The 12,547-nt window shown below is 41.5% G+C and overlaps 1 protein-coding gene across 1 annotated transcript; it reads right to left on the bottom strand.

Moving 5' to 3' along the window:
* Positions 1-263: 263 nt before the first annotated feature.
* GJC1 (gap junction protein, gamma 1, 45kDa) lies at positions 264-3,375 on the bottom strand. The gene is made up of 2 exons (XM_008578310.1): positions 2,893-3,375; positions 264-1,881 (listed from the first exon to the last, which is right to left on the bottom strand). Exon 2 carries the CDS (start codon positions 1,859-1,861, stop codon positions 671-673), a length of 1,191 nt encoding a protein of 396 aa, XP_008576532.1. The 5' UTR covers positions 1,862-1,881; positions 2,893-3,375; the 3' UTR covers positions 264-670.
* Positions 3,376-12,547: the final 9,172 nt, after the last annotated feature.

Below are 12,547 nucleotides of genomic sequence, written 5' to 3'. Positions count from 1 at the left end.
AAATTATGAATACCTTTTCAAAAACTGACTACAACTCTGGTCACATGAATAGAATTCAAAGATTTCTCAGTTTTAAAAGAGAAAAGATCTCAACCTCCTTCTACCGAAGGAGAATTGAAAACGCCCCTCCTCCTCAGTCTCCTTACATATTTGAAATCTTTCCTGCCACATGAGAGGCACTTTTATTAGGTGTAGCATCTATTAAAACTCTAAACCCAGGGTGGAATTTGCTGAACAAAGTAATAACACTAGCCTAATAGGCATTACTTATAAGAATTTTTCCCCTTTAATATAAAAGTATAACTACAGCAGTTCAATGTACAAATACCAAAAAAAGTTCTCATACTAAAAAATGTACCATAATACTGTACATACAAAAACTGTTCAACAAGAATGATTTAAATATATCTGTTCTTCTCCAGATCTGGAAGACACAAATGTAAAGTTCTGCAACTGTATTATTGCTGAGAACATGTGCCCAGGAACACTGTGTTTCCCTTTCTTCTCCCTCATTCCAGCCCTGCCTTCAGAGTCCCCTGAGCTTGGATCATGAGCCAACAGCATCCCTGAAGATAACCAGAGCCAAATGTTTACTCAATGGAAGTCATTATTCAGTGAGCCGTTGCTTACCATAAACTATGAAAAGCACAGTTTTTAAGCCCAGCCAAGATTAAATCCAGACGGAGGTCTTCCCATCCCCCGATTTGCTACTAGCACTGCTTTTGTTGGATCCAGCTTTGGACCCCCCTTTGGCTTTTTTCTCCCGGGAACCATGGGGATTGTTTTGGTGATGGTAGGCCTGGATTGCTTGATCCAAGCGTTCCTGAGCCATTCTGATCTCCCGCTGCAGAGTCTCCAAGTCAGCTGGGAGGTTCTCTTCATGGCTGCCATACTGCTGTTCCTGTGCAATGTTGGCTTTGTTTTGCTTGTAGGCAATCTTAGCATTGGAAAATTCGGTGTACTGAATTTGATCTGGTTTGACAGCAATGTTATAGCCGGGGGGAGCAGATGGTGTATTCCAAGTGAAAGGATAATTATAAGCACCCGGATCTTCAAGTTCCCTCCTTTTACTGTTTAGTGTGTCTCGAATGGTCCCAAAGCCTAAATGAAGCATCTCCCAAATGTTAAGCAATAGGCAAAGGCCTGTAACACCATACATTATCAGAAGAAAGATAGTCTTTTCGGTGGGTCTAGAAATAAAGCAGTCTATCTTATGAGGGCAAGGAAGTCTACTGCACACATAAAATGGGTGGACTTGGAAGCCATACAGGAAATATTGCCCTATCAGAAAACACACTTCAAAAACCGTCCTTGCCAGCAACTGCAGCACGTAGATTTTCATGAGCCCGTCCTCGCGAATCCTTCGGCGGCCATCATGCTTGGGTTTAGGTTGGCTCTGCTCTTTATTTTCTTTTTCACTTTCCAACTCCATTTCTGGATACATCATGGGATCCTCTTCGTGGTCCTCCTCCGTTTCTTCCAGAGCCCTGTGTTGTTTCCAACGCATTGCATAGGGTTTGCTCCGAGCTGCCTTCTTGTCTGCTTCGCCATGCTCCATTTTGGCAATCTTATGAATGGCATAGCCCAAGTACATTACTGAGGGGGTTGCCACCAGGATGATCTGGAATACCCAGAAACGCACATGGGAGAGGGGTGCAAAGGCATCATAGCAGACATTCTCGCAGCCTGGCTGCTCTGTGTTACACACAAATTTGCTTTGCTCATCGTAGTAGATGGACTCTCCTCCTACAGCTGTAAGGACAATCCGGAAGACAATCAACACAGTGAGCCAGATCTTCCCCACAAATGTGGAGTGGTTGTGGATCTCCTCTAACAGGCGAGTCAGGAAGCTCCAACTCATGGTGACTGAATTGGTCTGCCCTGATAAAAGTGGGAAAGCAGCAAAGGAAAATCAACAAATACTGAAATCGTAACAATTTAATTTTTAATTTATATCTCTAAGAATTACTTCTCTGCATACTTGAAATCGAACTTCAAGGCTCATACTGGAACAAACATTAGAATAAATAGCATATCACTCTCTGCTGCTCTTAGGGAAGACAAGTCACCTCAGTCCATGATCACAGGTTTGGGTCTACAGGGTCCTAGGAGGTCTGGTTTGCTTTCATGTCTTCCCTGGTTTGAAAAGTAAAATTGTAGCTATCATTTATTGGGCTGTATTTTCAGATGCAGTATACTAGTTTCTTTACATACACTATTTCTTGAGACCTTCAGAACTTTGTGAGATTTAGATAAGAAAACGACGCATAGGTGTAGCTATTCGGTCCAGTCACAGAAAGATCACCACTGAGAACATAAGGGATACCTAGGCTGGGCTCCACTACTTATTAGGAAACTTAAATTTTGGGTCAGGTAACAAAGTGTTAAAAGGAATTAAGGAGATGGTACAGCTGCAAACAACTGGCAATTATCAAGAACCAAAACAAAGACAGAAAGGAACTAGGAAGACCCTCCCTCCTAGGCAGCATAGCACAGCAGATTCTGGTTTTTCTGAAAAGCCCACTGTGAATGGTCTTGCAACAAATATTATAACCCCTTTACCACATAACAGAATTTATAATTATTTCTGTATTTTGTTTACGATAAATGTTAAAAAATGTTTGCTAAAGTGAATTGTGAAGACATTAAATACAATCAATAGGCAAATCCATTTAAAACATTTTTAAAGGATGGTTTTATTCTGAAAGTCATGGATGTTCAGAATCCAGGTAAAACCCCCCTAAATGAGATAATATATGTAAAATACCTAATACAACCCCCCAACACAAAGTACACTTAGCTTTTAAACCTCTTCTCCTCCCTCTCCCAGTTTACTTCTGCAAATTATAGGTGATTTGTCTGCACGACCAAAGAAGTTTAAATACACCTTACCTGTTATCCAGAACTTCTGTTACCCAAAATTTTCTTAGAGAAATGATGTTTTTCTCGCAACTTTTCCAGATTCCTTCTGGAAGAGAAAAAGAAAAGAGGTCATAAGCTTCCTCCCACAGAAAACAATGGATCACTAAAATGCCAATATCAGGAAGAAACAAAGTTTTCTATGTACCACAGGCATCAATCAGAATGAAATGAAAACGGGCTTGAATTTGAATACCACTGTTTTCACCTTTTAATACAAGTGATAAGAGAAGCTGTGAACAGTGACCCCAAGATTCTTAAGTCATTGTAGACTATGAAAATATGACAGGAAGATGAGTCATTTGTGAAAACCTGAAGCAGATGAACTCGGGCACCTATAGAAAGTAGCCAAAGCAGAAGAATCCCAGCAAATTTAAACTGGGTCACTAAAGGCCTCGCAAAAATCTTCACCCTGTGTGCTCTACTCCCTGGAGTAGCCAATACCTCTCCCTGGGGTTTAAGCAGCCAACTAGGAGCAAGCTGTTTAGCTAAAACGCTCAACAGCTGGCTCTCAGTCACTGGACACCCGTCTCCACAGGAGGTGATTTACAGATTCAACTGCTCACAAATAGTCACAGAAAGAAAACACCTGCATCTGGTGTTTTAAAAAAACAAAACTGGATTAAAAAACAAAAAAAAAATCCAAGGTGAATTATTGCTCATTATCAAGTTCTGCCAACTCTGAACAGCTATGGCCAAAAATCATCCATAAGGTGCCAACTTTGTTCATTACTATCATTTTAACAAATTTAAAACAATCCCAATGTGTTCACAGTAAGTTTTTTTTAAGATACAGGAAAAAAAATATTGAACAATTTCTAAAAGATCAATGAAGCAGCAAGAACAAAGAGGTGCAAGCATCTAAATAACATGCAGGTGTCAAGACTTACATAAAGACAGTCTGACACACAAAGACCTCACCATAAGACTTCAAGTACAGCTCTCATTTCTAGCCCTGATCTCCAGCTGAGCTCACCACTTCTCCTCCTCTTCCTCTCACCAAATACACAAGTTATAAAACCACAAAACAAGAAGTAAATAATATGCAATCTTTAAATAGTGAAGTAAGCCAGGTTTCCAACATAGAACTCCATGATTCATATCCACAAATTCCCTGCAGGCTCAGATTTCCCCCAAAGTCTGAAATTCTATTTATTCCAATAAGCCGAAGTCATGAAAATAATTATACCTCTATCCACACTAAAGACACGCGTATATTTGCAGCTCACCAGTAAGGGGATCTGAACCCTTGACCTTGGTGTTATCAGCACCACACTCTCCCAAGTGAGTTAACTGGCCAGACCTTAATAATTATTGCTATGAAATAATTTTTCAACAGTTTTCAGCATTTCATACAATAATCCAACTTGTTTTTGGTGGGAAGAATTGGTGATAAACCCTTCAAAGCTAATGTAAATTATAAAGCAGCTATTAAAACACTCCCAGAAGTGTGTATTGTGTGCTGGTTAAGCGTCGGCCTAGAAAATGCTGAACTCTTAGAGCCTTGTTTTCCACAGGCACTCAGAGCCACAGAACCCTATTAACCTGAAAAGTCTTTGGAATAGGTATCTCTATAGTTTACACTCTTAACCACAAAATGTCCTGGGCAGGGGTTAATCTACATACTCGGTCCTCTACACTGGATGTACACGGATTATTTCATTTTCTTTCTCTTAATATAATTCTACTTTGGGAAAAAACCAAACAAGCCCATAACATTAAAAGAAGCAAAAACAGAAAACCACAATCACAGCCTCTTAAACATGTTTTGGTTTTCCACATTTCCTTCCAATCTTTGTTCCTATGAATACTCTTTCCAAGTGTACAATGGCACTAATTTATAAAATCCTAATATACAAAGGAGCTAAGTAGTAAAAATGAGTTTGTCTTATATATTTTTACTATTCCTACTTCTCTTCGTATAAATGATGTGTTCAGTAACTTAACTCTAGCATAAAATAGATGATGGGCAGTCTTCTTTCTAAAATAACCACGGGTTTCCTAAAAAGAATGGCAGCATTACCGCTGTTTGGATCTACTGAGGAGGCAGAAGGTTTTCCTTTGATATTCCTTCCTTTACAAATCCCTTTTACTCTCCCCTTTCAAGTATCCATTCTTGCTCTCAGTGGAATACCAAATAATACCTGAGCAATGTGTGTGGCCTGCGAAACATTTTGAAAATGTTAGTTTTCATTTTTGTAATGGGCCACCCATTCTCTAGGCAACCCTTCCCCCCTGCCCTGCAGCTATGCATTAACAAAGCATTAAGGGAATGGCTTACAATGTCAGAGTAAACTATTCCACCACAGAGACAGAATAAAATCATTTCAAGAAGAAAAGTAGAGGGCCGGCCCGTGGCTCACTCGGGAGAGTGCAGTGCTGATAACACCAAGGCCACGGGTTCGGATCCTATATAGGGATGGCCGGTTTGCTCACTGGCTGAGCGTGGTGCTGACAACACCAAGTCAAGGGTTGAGATCCCTTTACTGGTCATCTTTAAAAAAAAAAAAAAAAAAGAAGAAGAAAAGTAGAATAGAATGGTGGGTTCTGAAATTAACATGAATTAACTTTTAAAAAAATAATTTTGGGGCCGGCCCGGTGGCGCACTGCTGTAGTGCGCCGCTTGGGAAGCATGGCGGCGCTCCCACCGAGGGTTCGGATACCACATACAGACCGGTTCCCGCTCACTGGCTGAGTGAGGCGCGGGAGCGACACCGATGGTTGCGATCCCGTTGCCGGTCCCGGTCCGGTACGGGGGCGACACTGAGGGTTGCGATCCGTTGCCGGACACGGAAAAAGAAAAAAAATTTTTTAAAAAGGAAGAAAAAATAATAATAATAATAATTTTTATTGAATCATAATTGATTATACATATTTTGGGGGTTCAATGTTCACATATGTTGATCAAATCAATATTACCTGTATATATATTGTTACAAATCGTACTTATTCTTTATACCCCTTGTCCAGTCTTTCCCCATCCCCCTCTGCCTCCCCCCTCCCACCTCTGATAACCCTAGATTTCTTCTTTCCTTCTGAAAGAGTAATGGTTACTTTGTTGATCTGTTGCCTAGATGATCTGTCCAATGCTGAGTGGTGTGTTCAGGGCCCCCAATATGATTGTAGAGCAGGTGCTGCTTCTGTCACTCTGGAATGGGCTTTGTGGAGAGAGACATCCTCTTCTTTTCTTTGGTCTCTGCTGGTGACTCCCTTGTGTCAATGTACTCCAGTGGTTGGTGGACCATCTGCATGGTGGTTGTGGCATCTAGCTGCTTTTGTGGTGGCTGTGGTTATTGTGGGGGCTGTGGTGGGCCACCCACATGGAGGTGATGTTTTTGGCATGCTCCTTACCTAGCTGCTGATGGCTTCCGGATCCATGCCACAGGACTTTGGGCAGGTCCCATGGTGTTGGCAGTGTGCCTGGTTGTGGGAGGAGGGTCCGGTCCTCGGGTCCATGCCTCAGGGCCCTGGGCGGGCCCATAGTGCTTGGTAGTATGCCTGGTTGTGGGCAGAGGATCCAGGCCCCAGCTCTGCCTCAGGACCCCGGGCAGACCCCAATGGGTATTCTGTTTTTTCTTTCAGGTCTGTGTTGGATAATTTGCTGTTCCCACCACTTAAACTCTGTGCTGGAACTAATATGTTGTCCTTTGCTTACTTCTAAAGTGGGGGAACTTCCTGTGTGGACCAGTACTTGAGCTCTGTGGTTAAGTTAAATTGCTGCTTTGCTGCCGATTCCCTGGGGAAGGTTTTTTGTGCAGCACTGGTTTATAGGTACTTTCGGGTTTAGTGAAATCCAACGCACCTGGGTTGTATAGAAACACTGGTCTGAGCCTGAGTCTTCATCAAACTGCACCCCTTGGGGCTGGCCCGGTGGCGCACTGCTACAGTGCGCTGCTTAGGAGCGCAGTGGCGCTCCCACCGGGGGTTCGGATCCCACATACAGACCGGTTCCCGCTCACTGGCTGAGCAAGGTGCGGGCACAACACCGAGGGTTGCGATCCCGTTGCCGGTCCCGGTCTGGTACGGGCGCGACACTGAGGGTTGCGATCCGTTGCCAGACACAGAAAAAAAAAAAAAAAAACTGCACCCCTTGTAGTTCTATATTCCTGACCAGTCTCCTCTGAGTGGTCCTACACTGATTGGGAAGCAGATCAGCTGTCCTTGCTGGGCCCCAGTGTTCTCCCGGTGGACCCGTCTCTCCCACCACCCATGCTCCAAATACTTCCCATGGGATGGGCTGTGCTCACTGGCCTCTGAGTGGCTCCTTTTTTTCATTTGTTGTGGCTATGTGGTCCTATGTGGTTTCATGGGAACCCTATTAGTGGTATTGCTAGCCCAGGGGCCACCAAGGTCCTCTTCTCCCCTGCCACCTCCAAGCAACTTCACCCGAAGGGCACAGCTGTGGCTTTTGCCAGCTCCTGCTCAGTGCGCACTCAGCAGCGCCAGCTTGGAAATGGCTGGGATTTGAAACGGTCGGAGCAGTTTTTCCTTTCTCTCATTGTGGCTTCTCCTGCCTTTGTGTACTCTGTAGGTCTCTCCTCCTCTTCCCCTGAGCTCTAGCGGCCCCAGCTTGGCTGTAGTTGCTTTTTAATAGTTGTAAATTAGAGATTTGTGGGAGAGAGTGACACTGGGGACTGTTTATTCTGCCATCTTGACCAGAAGCGTGAATTAACATTTCTAAGCAGAATGTCATTGCCAAGCGTGGTCTCACCGTTGAGGAAACTGTGTCCTTGTTCCACCAAAGTTCTCTTTCTTCTGAACCATTATTTTGCTCTGCTTTCAGGATCCTAAGATTCAGAACAGTCTTCTCTGACTTCCCTACTTCTACAGACAGACTTGGTTATAATAGCACAGAGACTGAGAATGTGCAATTCACCTTGTGAGTGGCTCTCATGAAGAAAAAAATCATTTCCATACTCCATCTACAAATGGAAAATGACACAGAAGTCCATGTTGAGTGGTGGTAAATAGATGGGGGAGGCCAAACACCTCAATGTTTTTTTACTAATTAAGAAGCCCCCAACTGATTTATACGTATTTTTACACTTAGTATCTTCTTGAACATATCCTTTATGCTATGATTGAGTTTATATCTATAGATAAATTATAGGAAGTGGTATTATTAGGTCATGGGCAACATAAGTCTGCATGTTTTTTTTTTTTTTTTTTTTTTTTTTTTTTCGTTTTTTTTTCCGTGTCCGGCAACGGATCGCAACCCTCAGTGTTGCCCCCGTACCGGACCGGGGACCGGCAACGGGATCGCAAGCCTCGGTGTTGCTCCCGCGCCTCGCTCAGCCAGTGAGCGGGAGCCGGTCTGTATGTGGGATCCGAACCCTCGGACGGGAGCGCTGCCGCGCTTCCCAAGCGGCGCACTATCCAGTGCGCCACCGGGCCGGCCCTGCATGGTTTTTTTTTGCTTTGTATTTTCATATGACTTTTTTAAAAAGTATAGCAATTTACAATGAATAATTACAATTATTTCACCTCAACCTCATCAGCACTATTATGCTCCATTACTAGATTATGTCAATTTGTATGTTTTCAATACAGTGAGATACCATTCCCCCCGTTGTGGGCTATTTCCATCCTTTTGCCCATTTATCTGCAGAACGTACTCTTGATATAGTACAGGCATTAACTATGTGACATTTAATACAAACACCTTCTCAGACAGTCTTCCTTCAAATTTTATTATTTTTGTACAGCACATCAGTCAATTTCTAATAAATTAAAAGGTGAGAGAAAGTAATTTGGCTTTTTTTGTGTGTGTGTGGCTTGCCTGTATGTGGATCTGATCTTGACTTTGGTGTTACCAACAACATATTCTAATCAAGTGATCAAACTGGCCAGCCCTGTTTTTTTTAAATAAAGAATACTGCAATTCATGGCAGCCCATAACTCAAAACGATTCACACACAAGAAAACCCCACATACTGAAGAAAATCGCATTTGCTTATAAAACATTAACTGGACAAAACCCAAATGTGCTATTTTAGTCTATTTTCCAAATAACTAAAGATACAAATCTACCTCACCTTGCACTAGAAAACAGAATTTTAAAAATCAAGGCCGAGGGATGACCGGTGCGCTCACAGCGCTCACTGGCTGAGCGCGGTGCGGCCGGTCTCAAAAAGGACAAAATAAATAAATTAAAAAAAAAAAAAAATCAGTTGGCATCAACACTGTAATAAATTCTGTGATTCCCTCTCAAATTCTTTTTATTTCAAGAGTTTTCTATCAATCATATCCTAAAAAGATCAAGTCAAAAATTACTGCATTTTTCTGTAAAACAGATCTCTTAGGATTTGTGAAGATTAAATGTAAAGCAAATATTTGGATTATCTCAGGTAGCAGATTCTATTATTAGATCCATTTTAAAATGAGTAAATGAGGTCCAGAAATTTTATATAATTTGTGTAAGAACACCCAGTTATTAAGTGGTAAAGCCAGAATTTGAAGTCAACCAGTTTTGTTCTAGAGTTTGGGCTCTTAACCACTAGTAATGAATTACATTACAAATGGAACTATGTATGGTTCCATGTTGACAGAGAAGAGAGGATCTCACCCCAATCCTAGGATCATAATTGTAACAGAAACTTACAAAGATCAGAATGGGAAATTTCAGAGTTTAGGATATTAAATGTAGGGTTGGCCAGTTAGCCCAGTTGGTTAGAACGTTGTACCAGCCAGCAAAAAAAAAAGGGGGGGGGAAGCAATTTTAAATGTAGAGTGAGTTGAAAGTTTAAAAGGAAAAAAAAATTCCAAGGTTTCTAGACAGCTGGGAGGGAAGGAATAAATGGTTATCTCTTAGAAAAATAATTTAATTGAGAAGAATAACTTAGGCATTAGGGACTAGAGAAGTTGGTACATTCAATTTAGGGGACAGCAAGTCTGAGATGATAGTACCTGTTAAAAGGGAGGTAGATTGGGGCCGAGCCCCTGGCGCACTCGGGAGAGTACAGCGCTGGGAGCGCAGTGGCGCTCCCGCCGCGGGTTCGGATCCTATATAGGGATGACCGGTGCGTTCACAGCGCTCACTGGCTGAGCGCGGTGCGGCCGGTCTCAAAAAGGACAAAAGAAAAAAAAAGGGGGGGGTAGATTGTATATATATAAAGTGCTGAGAGCTATGCTTCACCTTAAGACAAGCACCATTATTACCATTACTATTAGTGCTACTGCAACTTTTTGTCCTGTCACCTCAGCTACGCTAGATTAGACACCATGTCTTCTACCTCTGCATCCATAGCATCTAGCCCATTTTAAGTGCTAAATAAATGTTCAGCAAGCAAATGAATAAATGCATTCTTATGAGAACTGCTTTATACCCTTTATTACAACCTCTTACATGCTTTTTTTCTCCTAGATTCCCACCATACAAGTCTGTCTCAAAAAGAATAAGCAGCGTCACGGGGCAATGAGCCCTGGTTCACTGGACTTAAACAGTCCAAAAAGATAGGATGTTGTACGGAGTCAGGTGTTAAAACACTGGGCTAGAAATTAATCATTTTCATTTTAAAGTTTTAGTTTCTAAGCTCAGTTCAACACTTTTCAGGAATCCATTTGCTTACTTTTTCTTGTTGTTTCCTTTTCCCATTTCCCACAATGGCTCTTCAAAAATCTATACCTTAAATCCAATCACAGCCCAATTCCAAATCTTCAGATGCTTTTATATCCTTTGTGGAGGAAAATAAAAGCCAACAGATGAAAATGCCCTCAACTTTCTTCTCCTCTTCCTATTTGAAAACCAGACAAAATACATGAAACAGTAGTTCTCAGAACTTAGTGACAACAGGCAGCACATGACAGGGACTCCTGAGAGAAGAGAAATGAATAAAGTGAGACTTCGGACTGTCCCAACTTACTGCCTGGAGAGTTTCCAGAGCAGGGAGGGGGAACCCATAAAGAGCCTGGTAAGATTCGCTGAATTGAGGAGACATAGTACAGAATTTGGAGAGGCCAAGGCAGTTAGAATTCACAGGGCAGAGTACTGGGGAGCAGAGAGCTACACAGAGAGCAAGCTCTGGAGATCTGCAGAGGGGCCCCTTGGTCTTTAGCACTGATCAGTGCACGTGTGTGAGGAAATTTGTTCCAAGAAAGGAACAAGACCTGGAAAGAAAACATGCAGGACAATCCCCGGATATCACAGGGCCAGGAGTAATCTGTATTCTTATCAGCCAAAGTGGAAAGACATCCTAACAACAGAGTACTCAGAAAGGTATTGCCTCTGAAGTGGGGCCAAATTAGAACAAGACTGAAGGACATTCTACCCTCTCCCCACGACAAAGTTTAGAAGGAAGCCTCAGAAGAATTAAACTGTTTTCAGAACTTAAATGAACCCAGAACAAAGCTTAAAATATTTAAAAGAATATAAAAACCAAAACCCAGAATCCAACAACACAAAATTCACAATGTTTGCATCCGATAAAAAATTACCAGGCAGGGCTGGTTGGTTTTTTTACTTGGTTAGACCGTGGTGCTGATAACATCAAGGTCAAGGGTTTGGATCCCCCTACCAGCCAGCTGGGGGAAAAAAAATTTACCAAGCATTGAGGAAAATATGACCCAGGAGAAAAATCAATAGATATAGACCCAGAAATGACACAGCTAGAACTAGTAGACAAGGACATTAAAACAGCTATTATAAACATATTCCATGTGTTCAAGAAGGTAGAAGAAATCATGAACATGATAGAGACATGAAAGATATAAAAGACCATAACTTCTGGAGATAAAAATTACATCTAAAATGAAACACTACATCATATTTTAAACCTGAAGACACCGCAATAGAAACTATCCAGAATAAAATGGAGAGAGAAAGAAGAAAAAAAAAATAGAGAACAGGGTATAGGTGAGCTATGAAACAATTAAGTGGTCTAATTTATGTGTAATTGGAATCCCAGGGGGAAAAAAAGTGAGGGGTGGAAAAAAGTTTGCCAAAATTTTCCAAATTTAATGATCACTATAAATCCACAGACCCAAGAAACTCAACAAATCCCAAGCATAAGAAACACAAAGAAAGGAACACCAGATCACATCATAACCGAATCATGTAAAACCAGTGAAGAGGACAGTGAAGCAACACATTTAAAATCCTGGCCAAAAAAACCCTCAGATAATTCTATACCCAGCAAAATCACAGCTGCAGGAAAGCAGAAAAAAGAAAACAAAAAAACAAAGAACAAATAGAAAAATAAATAAATATTATAAGCAACTTATTGCCAAGGCTAGAATTTAAAAATGACCATATTTTGTATTGGTGAGAATGTATAAAAACTGGGGGCTAGCCCGTTAGCTAGGTTGCTTGGAGCACGTTGTTATAACACCAAGGTCAAGGGTTTGAATTCTCATACTGGCCAGCCACAAAATAAACAAACAAATAAAAACTGGTACTCTCATATACCTCTAGTGGAAATACACAATGGTAAAATCACTATGGAAAAGTTGGGCAGTTACTTAGAAGTTAAAATGTATACCTACTATATGATCTGGCCATTCTGTTCCTAGGCATTACTCAAGAGAAGTGAAACTATATGTCCATAAAAACATTTGTACACAAATGTTCAGAACAGTTTTATTTGTAATAGCCAAAACCTGGAAACAACACAAAGGCACATCAGCAGGTTGA

This window comes from Galeopterus variegatus, unplaced genomic scaffold (assembly GCF_000696425.1).
Source record: "Galeopterus variegatus unplaced genomic scaffold, G_variegatus-3.0.2 Scaffold1660, whole genome shotgun sequence".
In the NCBI taxonomy this organism is placed as follows: domain Eukaryota; kingdom Metazoa; phylum Chordata; class Mammalia; order Dermoptera; family Cynocephalidae; genus Galeopterus; species Galeopterus variegatus.
The sequence above is the reverse complement of the archived record's forward strand: the minus strand, read 5'-3'. Positions and strand labels throughout refer to the sequence as shown.

Coding starts and splice junctions, on each gene's coding strand:
- GJC1 (XM_008578310.1), bottom strand. CDS start 1,861: ATGAGTTGGAGCTTCCTGACTCGCCTGTTAGAGGAGATCCACAACCAC.